The 11,143-nt window shown below is 41.9% G+C and overlaps 1 protein-coding gene across 1 annotated transcript; it reads left to right on the top strand.

Moving 5' to 3' along the window:
• Window positions 1-9,359: 9,359 nt before the first annotated feature.
• LOC127103964 (uncharacterized) lies at window positions 9,360-10,916 on the top strand. Its single transcript, XM_051041189.1, has 4 exons — window positions 9,360-9,378; window positions 9,796-10,140; window positions 10,252-10,312; window positions 10,463-10,916. Exons 1-4 carry the CDS (start codon window positions 9,360-9,362, stop codon window positions 10,914-10,916), a joined length of 879 nt encoding a protein of 292 aa, XP_050897146.1.
• Window positions 10,917-11,143: the final 227 nt, after the last annotated feature.

Raw genomic sequence — 11,143 nt, 5'->3', positions numbered from 1 at the left:
AATATTATTGCTATGAGTATTTCATATATGTATTAAAAGTTCAATATTTTTTAAACATTTGCAAATAGATCTCTATAAAGTGTTGGTGTAAGCCCTAGAGGCCAATACTTTTGGTACTTGTATCGAGTTATTTATTAATAATAAAAGGCTTTTTCTTTATTACGTTTGTTTAATAAAGTCCCTAGAATAGCTAGTCTGTTTAATGTATCAAGTATGACTTAATCATGAGATCACATTAAACATAAGGACAATATTCTTAAAGTATCCGTAGTCGAGCTTTATTTTGAAGTGGGATGACATTAAAGCATTAAGACTATTATGTATATAGACTGATGATCACATCTCATTGATCATGGATAAGGAGTTATCAAGTCTTAAACATAGGTATGAATATTAAGAGTAATATTTATACCGGATTGACCCGCTATGAGAATACTATATAGAAAGTTATGCAAAGTGTCATAAGTTATTCTCATGGTGATAATGGTGTATACCACTCTTCGACCTGAAACTACTATGGACCCTAGATGTAGAGTCGAGTGCTTTATTGTTGATCAAACGTTATCCGTAACTGGATAACCATAAAGACAGTTGATGGGTACTCCACGAAGCATGCTGAGGGACATGAGTGACCTAGATGGAATTTGCCCATCCTGCATAACAGGATAAATGTCTATGGGCCCAATATTGAACTAGACAAGGATGACACGGTCTATGCCTTGTGTTCAATATAGACATAAGGGCAAAAGGGTAATTATACACATAAGTATTATCACAGAAGGAATTGTCAGATCACATGACATTTTCGTGTCTTGGGTAGTAGTGATGTGTTGCTAGATACCACTCACTATTTATTATGTTAAATGCGTGATTTAATCTAATTGTCAACGTCACGAAAACCTACAGGGTCACACACAAAGGACAGATTGATGAGAGATAGAGTAACTAAGGAATACCGTGAGGTACAGTGCCCTTAAGTGAATTATAGAACATCGTAAGGTACGGTGTACTTGAGTAGAATACGAAATATGGTAAGGTACCATGGGCTTAAGTGATTTTGGGCATATTATAAGATATGGGCCAAAATACACTTAAGTGGGCCTTTTAGCTTGAAGCCCACACAAGTGGTTCTATAAATAGAACCCTTGTGCAGAAGCATTCATTGCGGTTGCATTATTTTCGTTTTCTCTCTCTCTCTCTCTCTCTCACTCAAAGCCTTCATTCGTACCAGCTAGCACTGTGATTGAAGGAATCCGTTCGTGTGGACTGAGTAGAGACGTTGTCATCGTTCAACGTTCGTGATCGCTCCATGGATCTGCATCAAAGGTTTTGATCGTCACAAGAGATTTGCACCAAAGGTTTCAATCGTCACAAGAGGTAAATATTCTATCACTGATCATGACCATTCGTAAGGATCTCTAAAGGAGAAAATTTTAATTTCCGCTGCGTTTTGGATCACAATTCTCCTTCATAAAGTTCCTCTGATAAAAAAAAAATCATATGCACAAGCATTGCATGCATCATATGCATAAGCAGGTTTCGGTTCCGAGCTCTGAAACAGTGGTCTAACTCTTTGCTCTTCATTTTTTTTGAAGACAAGCTGACGCACCGATATAACACCCGAACAAATCATCAGAAGATCATGGAATACATCGAACAAGAGAACAGAGACCTGAAAGAAGAAATTGTCAGGCTGAAGGCCATGATAGAGTCAGTTATTGCTGCACAAAGTCAAGCTTCTCCAACTCCTGCAACTCCTCCCGTGAGGACAATCATCTCTGAAGTGGTAACCTCAACAGTGCCTGCTGCCACAGCCCACTTCGCTCCTAGTATGCCTGCTGGATTCCCTTGGGGAATGCCATCTAACTTCATGCCAGAGGGTTTTGCTCGCACTCTTGCTTCTATGCCGGCATCTAGCCCGGTCCTGTCTGTGCCACCTCCCGTTGTGCATATTCTTTCGCGTGTAGAAGACACCATTCATCATTCTGAGCCATCTGAGGGGCCAAACGTATATGAGAAAATGGATGAGATGAAAGATCAATTTCTTGAGTTGCGCAAGGAGTTGAAAACTTTGAGAGATAAGGATCTTTTTGGGAAGAGTGCTGCTGATTTGTGCTTGGTGCCCAACATAAAGATCCCGGTTAAATTCAAAGTTCCTGAATCTGAGAAGTACAAGGGAAACACGTGCCCACTCAGCCATCTTGTGATGTATGCTCGCAAGATGTCAACCCAAACCGACAATGATCGACTGCTGATTCACTACTTTCAGGATAGCCTGACAGGTGTTGCGCTCCGGTGGTATATGGGGCTGGAGAGTGCAAGCATCCGCACTTTCAATAATCTTGGAGAGGCCTTCGTGAAACAGTATAAATATAATGTGGACATGGCTCCAGATAGAGATCAGTTGAGGGAAATGTCCCAGAAGGATAAAGAGACCTTCAAGGAATACGCACAGAGGTGGCGAGAATTGGCAGCTCAGATAGTGCCACCCTTGGAGGAGAAGGAGATGACAAAGATCTTCCTGAAGACTTTGATCTCTTTCTACTACGAGCACACGATCGCTAGTTCTCCCTCGGACTTCACCGAAATGGTGAATATGGGGATGAGGCTAGAAGAGGGGGTCCGTGAAGGACGCTTGTCTTGTGATGATGGTTCCTCAGAAAAGAAGTATGGAGGATTTGCTAGGAAGAAGGAAGGGGAGACTCATGCTGTTTCTTCCCATGTCAAGAGAAGGCCCTCTTTGAGGAGGAAAGAAGTCCAACCAACGGTTAACCAACACCAGGTGGCTCATATAGCACCTGCTTTCAGAGAAGTTCAACAACAACCACAATAACAACATCGTCAACAACAACAGGTTTCCTCGCAACATTGATCGAAGGACATGTTTTTATCGAATTCTAAGCTTTCTTCTCAGCCCCAGGGAGTTCACCAGGTATAGGCTCAGGAAGCAAGCAACAACTGCTGCGGATCCTGGAACGAAATGATAAATTTCAATAGGCTTTTCTTTTGTACTCGAGTTCAAATCATTGGTCCGGGGTAAAGGAAATATATCCTAAGGAAGCAAAGTAAAAGTAATCCCGTCCGGAGACTATAAGGGAATTCGGGTTAGAAGAATTCTACTCAAACAAAGTCAAGGTTGTGAGCCACAACACTTCTCTTCTAATATCCCGAGTGTTATACGGAAGGTCAAGTCGAAAGCTAAAGCTAACGCTTACCTCGGATCAAGTCAGCACCACCCGCAGGTTCAGGAGAAAGTGAAGTTCTAAAGAAAAGAAAGAATCAAAGTTGTTGTAAGTTCAAAGGTCTTTTCAGACGGGGTTGTTGTTAGCCGTGGGTAGTTTGATGTAATGGTTTTGGGTGCAGGGTGGTTATGGAATCCTTCTTCTGCTAACCGGGATTTAAGGCTCCATCCGAATCAAGGAGAAGCCACAGTCTAAGAAACCAAGGTATAATGTAATTATGTACACAGAGTCAACACCTCTACCAATAAGGAATCAAGTAAAGTAATCGGTTGAACACAGTCTAGGTAGAAAGAAGTATTCCTATTCCTGCATTGTGCCGGAAGTCTTTAAGACTTTCTTGATGCGGAGTAGTGAATATAATCAAGTTCAGCAGTCCAGGCGGGAGGAGTTAATATGTAATTCCCGTAGTTCCATAGGCAGGAAGTGCATCAACGAGTTTCCGTATCTCGGCAGTAGGGACCGAACTTCAAGCAATAGGGATCAGTGTTCAAGGCTAGGATATATGTAATATGAATAGTAAGTTGTGCACCCGTCAAGCACTTCTCACTCCAAGTAGGACTCTTCTATGGATTAGTGGGAAAACACAGGATAAGAGAAGATTTGTCTATCTAAGTTGCTGACGAGCCAGTACTGTTCGTGGGCAAGCAAAGTTTAAACTCGCAATCTATTTCTACAGAACGGAGAAAGGTTATGCAAGCGGGTGTTCATTTCTTTTTTTGTTTGGCTACAATGGGTACGCTCTCTAGAAGATTTGCTCGGGGATTTTCACTTTAACTTGGTCGCCTGGTATCTTTGAAACCTCTTTGCTTGCGGAGGCAGAAGTGCGTCTGAGAGAGCGCTTCGCGAAAGAATCGTGTGGCGCGGTGAAAGGTTTCCTGTCGGGGTTTCCGGCCCCCAGGTCTTCACCTAATTGTGGAAGAGGGGAGGTGCATTGAGTATAAACTCTCTCTCGCGCCTTTCTTCAGCTTGTTCCTGTTCGTCTATTCGGGACGGGGCAGGCATCCCACATACATACATTAAGAGAAGAAGAGAGGAGAGGGGGTTCCCTGAGATTAAGGTGTCAAGGCGGTCGAAAAAGGCCACAAGTGGAAGCAACCGAAGCTTTGGTCATTCAGTTTACTCCACCAATCCGTGCTTGCTTGTTGTCATGCTGGCAAAAGCAGGGCTTTTGGCCTTACCTACTATTGGATTTGAACCAATGACTCTCTCCGTATGAAAGCGATAGTCTAACCGCTGAGTCAAGTAGGTCAAGCTGAGTCAAGTCAGAGAAAATAGACCCCTATAAGAAAGAGAAAGCGTTATCACTATACGAAATATCGGCCTATTCACTCAGCTAGGGAATAAGACTAACAAAATTTGCCTATTCATTAAACCCAAGACTAAGGGCAAAGATAACTTCCTTTGTTCCCTTCCTTCAACTTATAGGATGGAACTCGGACTCCTAACTAAACCCTCTTCTGATTGATTGTCTCGATTTCACTGCCTTGGTTGGCCACCATGCCTACTTATCTCCAATGCCTCCTTCTTAAACCCCTTCGTATTGCAATCAAATCAATCGATCGATCAAGAGGCTAATCTCTTTTGTTTGGGTCGGTAGCTAAAAGAAAGTCATCTCCTTCTCTTGAACAAGGGAAGGGCAGCATAACATTAGCTTCAATTGAACAAGCTCAATCTTGAAAAATAAAGGTGGTATGGTAGGCCGAAGAACCGTTGAACGCTTCAATCAACTCGGCCACTGAAGAAGGCAAAGGTTGGGCAAGAGACTAAGCCAACTTACTGCTTACTGCCATGGTTTAAGCTTTAGGCTCCATAGACGGAACTTTTTATTTTAGGTATAAGGGAGGGGAGGACACCACTCAGCACCTAAGGTAGGGTTCAATGTCGGCCAAAAGAAAAAAAAGAGATGTATGGCTGAGGGGAGGAGAGAAAGAACGCATGCATGGGGATTCTGTCGGAGGTTCGATAATCTATGATAGGACATCATAGGCTAAGGAAGAATGAAAGGAAGTCCATTACTGAGAGAAGTGGTGATCTCGTCTTGCTTGCTGGGAGAGAGAAAGCTTCCGGACCAGCTTTCCAGCCAGATTGCGAGCGATCACTCAGCCATGAACACTAACTGAAAGCGGTCGGGAAAGAGTAGCCATCCCTTATGGGAATCGAACCCGTGTCTTCGACATGAAAAACGATGTCCTAACCACTGGACGAAAGGGACCAAAAATCCATTCTTCATATACCTCAGCTCCGAGAATAGAAGTGGTTCGTTTTGTTTCTATACGCAATTCAAGATTTCATTTGTGTTTTGGCAATTTCTGATGTGAATTCGGCGGGTCATCCCCCCTTCCTACGGGTTCCCCCACCAGAGCCCGCTTACGACACGCATGACGCATGGTTACAACCTTTGCCTTAGCGTACAACGACTTATATAGAAAGCATGAACCACCTCGAACTCACTTGATCGATGGTTCATGGTTCTACGTAATTAGTAGGATCGAGTTTCTACTCCAATCTAAGGTTTTTAGGGTTGTAAACTCAAGAGTACCGATACGAGTTCTTTGAGTAAGGAACTGGTAGCTTTTACTTATGTCAATGAGTGACAACAGTAGTAGTAGATTGAGCGAAATTTAGAGAGAGAGCTAGGGTTTGTGTCTGTAGGTCATTCAAGTCATCCATTGATGATTGAATTGGGCTGATTTGTCTTCTTGATCAAAGCTTTGAAGCAAGATCAAGAGTGTGTCTTCTTGATTGAAACTGTGAAGTAAAATCAAGAGTTTGTAATTGAAAAGTATTTTCTTTTCACAAGGGATTGTTGTTTAAGATCACGGGTTTGTGATTGTAAGGGAAGTGAGTGGGTTCTCATATCTAAGAGTGATTAGGTAGAAATTGCACGGGTAGAGATTAGGTGAGAAAGAATGTAACTTGGTGAAGTGTACGGATAGTCTTTGAACTAATTCTATTTTAGTGGATTTCCTTCTTGGCTTGGTAGCCCCCAGACGTAGGTGAGTTGCACCGAACTGGGTTAACAGTTGCTTGTGTTGATTGCTTTACAATTCTGTTTATTATCCATTATGTATTAACAGATATTAGTGTCGTGACATTACCTTCGACATCTTATCTCTGATACCAGAATTTCAATTAGTATCAGAGCAGGCATCCTGCTCTGGCTCTGGGTGAGATTTAGGGAGAATACTTTTTGGTACAATGGAGAGGGATGGAGGATCTGTTCATAGGCCACCAATTTTGGATGGTTCTAACTATGACTATTGGAAACCAAGATTGGTTGCTTTTTTAAAATCCCTTGATAACAAGGCGTGGAAAGCTGTCTTGACAGGCTGGGTGCATCCTGTTGTTACTAAAGAAGGAGAAGCCACCACTGAGAAAAAGCCTGAGGAACAATGGTCCAAGGAGGAGGATGACCTAGCCCATGGGAATTCTAAAGCTTTGAATGCCATCTTCAATGGAGTGGACAAGAACATCTTCAGATTGGTAAACAATTGTGAAATAGCTAAAGATGCTTGGGACATTCTCAAGACCACTCATGAAGGCACATCCAGGGTGAAGATGTCTAGACTACAACTACTCACCTCCAAGTTTGAAAACTTAAGGATGAAAGAAGAGAATATTCATGAATTTCACATGAGTATCCTTGAAATTGCTAATGCCTTAGGAGCCCTGGGAGAAAAGATGACATATGAAAAACTGGTAAGAAAAATTTTCAGGTCACTCCCCAAGAGATTTGCTATGAAGGTAACTGCCATAGAAGAGTCTCAAGACATCTCCAACATGAGGGTATATGAGTTAATTGGCTCCCTCCAAACCTTTGATATGGGATTGATTGAGGGAACTGAAAAGAAAACCAAGAGCATTGCCTTTGTTTCCAAGACAGAAGAGGAAAACAGTCAAGATATGGATAAAGAATGGGCCAATGAAGTTGCAATGCTGGGGAGACAGTTTAACAGACTGTTAAAGAAAATGGATGTCAGATCCAAGGCAAATGTCAAGAACATCTCGTCTGACATCAGTAAATCCAACAATGCTAGAAGAAAAGCAAGAGCAGATGAGAAACCCAAAGAAGGAAAAGAGGTTCAGTGCTATGAATGTGATGGGTATGGACACATCAGGTCTGAATGTGGGACCTACCTTAAGAAACAGAAGATGAGCTTTGCTGCCACATGGTCTGATGAGAGTGACACTGAAGAGGCTGCAAATCTTGTGACTGCTTTGACAGGAAGATGTGAATCTGATGAAGAGTCAAGTGATGGTGAAATAACCTTTAAGGAATTGGCCTCTACCTACAGAGAACTGTGTCAGAAAAGTGTTGAACTGAACAAACAGTCTTTAAATCAAGAAAAGGACATAACTCAACTTGAGAATGAGAAGGTAGAATTCTTGGAAACCATCTCCAAATTGAAAACAGAAGTTGTGGCTCTAAAGGTCAAGCTAGAAGAAGATCAACAAGTTGAGAGCCAGAAGATAGTCCAACTGGAGAAAGAAAAAGCAGAACATGTGGAAACTATCCTCAAGCTAAAGACTGAAGTTGTGCTCTTAAACTCAAAACTAGAAGAAACAACCAAGTATGTAAGGATGCTGAACAATGGATCTGACTCCTTAGACAAGATTCTTCAGACTGGACAAGTCACAGGAGTAAAATCTGGATTAGGGTACCATAAAACCAAGGCTGAAAGTAGCTACAGTGGCTGCAAACCTCAAGCTAAACCTAAATGCAGCAATAGTAAGAGGAGTTCCAAGATGTCACATCATATGTCACACCATCAGAAGAAAGAACAACAAAAATACAAACACCAAAGATGGAGATGTCATTACTGTGAGAAATTTGGACACTCAAGGGCCTTCTGCTATAAGCTGTATGGTTACCCTACCCACCTTCATCAGCAACAGCAGAAGAGAAGACTGCAGTATGGCAGACACCAAAGATGGAGATGCCATTACTGTGGGAAAGATGGACACTCTAAGTCTTCCTGTTATAAGCTGTATGGTTATCCTAGCCATGGGCATCAACAGATCCACTATCAACCCAAACTCAAATATTACAGGCCTATCAACAAGAAGCAATGGGTTCCTAAGACTAATGTCACAAGTCTAATGGCTCTCAAAGAAGAATGGTATTTTGATAGTGGATGCTCTAGACACATGAGTGGGAACTCAGACTTGATAACTGATCTTCACCCTCATGACTTAAGCTATGTTACCTTTGGTGATGGAGTTAAAGGTGAAATAAAGGGGATAGGCAAGCTTGAATGTCCTGGAGCTCCTAAACTTGACAATATTCTTCTGGTCAAGGGCTTGACCTCAAATCTAATAAGCATCAGTCAGCTAGGTGATCAAGGTCTGAGTATCATCTTCACTAAAACTGAATGTCTGATTATGAACAAAGATAGTGAAGTAATTATGAAAGGAATCAGGACCAACAACAACTGCTACATGTGGAGCTCTCAAATGGATAACCCCTCTAAGATGAGTACAGTTGCAAGAAGAATCATCAAGGGAAAAGAAAAGTGTCAGGTAAAGGTGCTAATAGTTAACCCCAAGGAAGAAAAGGTCTTGATGGCACAAACACCTGAACACATGACTGGTGGTATGAAGACTGAAGTTAGTAAGAGCTTTGCTGGAACTGAGACACAAGGAACTATGTCAGTTGAAAACAACAATGCTCAACTAGGGTGGATGAAATTGCTGAGAATTATTTACAATGTCACACTCGATGCTATGACATTATATTATGACAACCTGACTGCAAAGGACTTGCAAAAGGGAAAATTAGGGGCGTCTTTTCTTGAGAAAATATGGCAATTAATGAGGAGTGGAAAAGGCAACAAGAATATTGGCTGCCCAATAAAAAGAAAAAGCCACATTACTAATGAACCATCTCTTAGTATTGGAAATAATACACTCTGCCTGAACACAATCAAACTCCTCAAAGAACCTCTGCTAGGGCAAAGAAAGTTTTCTCAAAAGTTCAACAACATGTCTCAACATCCGTCAACATCTAGCTCAAAATCCTTTCATACTAGAACTTCCTCCATAGAATTTTTAGATGAAGATTTGATGGAAGTAACTCCTCTGGGCATGATACCAGGTAACATTCCAAGCTCACCTTCCATGGCTAAAGCTAAGCAAGGTAACACTCCTGAAAAATCACCTGATAAAGAGGACATGCACTCTACTGATCGCATCATAAGAAACCTAGTTACTAGCATACTGAACGAAGAGCATGGAGTTAAGGACACTTTTACCCCTTTGTCCAGAAGGGAACCCTCACCTGAGGTAGAAAGCCAAGCTGAGAAAGATGAAAACTCATCTAAAACAGAAAAGGAAGTAGCTGATGAGGGTCTGTGTTCTCTTGGAAAAAACTTACCTAGTATGTCCCCTGATACTGCTTAGAACATTGAGGAAGAAGATGACACGTTGGTCAGTCTTGTGAAAACAAGTGTAGCTAATAGACCGAGAAAGAGGAAGGGTATGGCTGAGATAAGGACAGGTAGGAAAGAGAAAAGGGTTGCTGGTATAGGTCCCTCCAAATCCTGGAGTAAAGTAGAGGTCGGGAAGAAGAAAGACAGGGAAAGTCCTGAATCTAATGAGGATGTTGAAGACGATGTTCCAGACATCTCCTCTGACAAAAGAAAGGCTGTAAAGAAGTCTTCCAACAAAGTAGCTGCTGAGCACCTAGACAAATGGAGGTTTGTCACTCAAAGAAGGGTAGCAGTTGAAAGAGAATTGGGGAAAGAGACTGTTGAAGTGAAGGAAGTAATGGAATTAATCAAGGTAGCTGGTCTTATGAAAACTGTGACTGCTCTGCCTCATTGCTATGAGGGGCTAGTCAAAGAATTCATTATGAACATTCTTGAGGAAAGTTATGAGGTTTGCAAAGTGGTAGTCAGGGGTAAGTGTGTGAAACTTTCACCAACCATCATCAACAAGTTCCTAGGGAGAGGAACTGATGGAGGGGGAGATTTAGAGACCACAGATAATGAGATTTGTAGGATGATCACAGCTGGGCAAGTTAAAGAATGGCCTAGTAGGAAACACCTATTTGCAAGTAAACTAACTGTCAAGTATGCCATCTTACACAAGATTGGCTCAGCAAATTGGGTACCCACTAATCACATATCTACTATCTCCATTGCTCTTGGGAGGATCATTCATGCCATTGGAACTCAGATAAATTATGATTTTGGAAAGTTTGTGTTTGATCAAACCATCAGACATGCCTCCACCAATGCTGTAAAGCTTCCTATTGCATTTCCTTCCATCATCTGTGGCATCATCCTGAGTCAACACCCAGGAATCCTAAGAGCTAGTGATATTCCAAGCAGGAGGAAGACCCCTCTATCCATTCACTATAAGATCTTTGAAGGAAGTCATGTCAATGATATTGTCATGACATCTGCCAAAAGAGAGCCTACATCTAAAGGAAGTTTGATTGACCAACTAAAAGAGACTTGCAAGGAATTGGACAATGGGATAATGCTGGCAAAGGCTAGAAAAGAGGCTTTAGAAGTTCTTATCTGTAGCCTGGAGAAGGAAGAAGTAGAAAAGGCTGAGAAGGACTCAGAATCAAACTCCCAATCCAATGGAAGTTCTGGAAGCTCAGAAGGCTCTAAAGGTACAAGTGAAGACACAAGTGAAGGTGAAGATAATTCTTCTTCTTCTGATTAATGGTCCCTGGCTGAATTGAAGACTTGGAGGGGTGCTGGAAGGTGTGGTGGAAGTTGTTGCTGTTTGGAAAGCTGTTGACCTGATTGGTTTGTTATTGTTGTTGTTGTATTTTGTGGCAGTCCTGATGATGCCAGATATGTAATATTTAGGACTCTTAAAGAGTTCCTTGGATTTGTGCATTATCTCAGCTGTCTGCTGTGTATAATGTTGGTGTGTACTTCCTGAAT

Source organism: Lathyrus oleraceus, chromosome 7 (genome assembly GCF_024323335.1).
Source record: "Lathyrus oleraceus cultivar Zhongwan6 chromosome 7, CAAS_Psat_ZW6_1.0, whole genome shotgun sequence".
Lineage (NCBI taxonomy): Eukaryota > Viridiplantae > Streptophyta > Magnoliopsida > Fabales > Fabaceae > Lathyrus > Lathyrus oleraceus.
The sequence above is the reverse complement of the archived record's forward strand: the minus strand, read 5'-3'. Positions and strand labels throughout refer to the sequence as shown.

Excerpts from the sequence above, each read along its gene's own strand:
- LOC127103964 (XM_051041189.1), top strand. Across the intron at positions 10,141-10,251 it reads TTGCAAAGTGGTAGTCAGGG|CTGGGCAAGTTAAAGAATGG; the intron begins GTAAGTGTGTGA and ends GGATGATCACAG. Across the intron at positions 10,313-10,462 it reads GCAAGTAAACTAACTGTCAA|ACATGCCTCCACCAATGCTG; the intron begins GTATGCCATCTT and ends TCAAACCATCAG.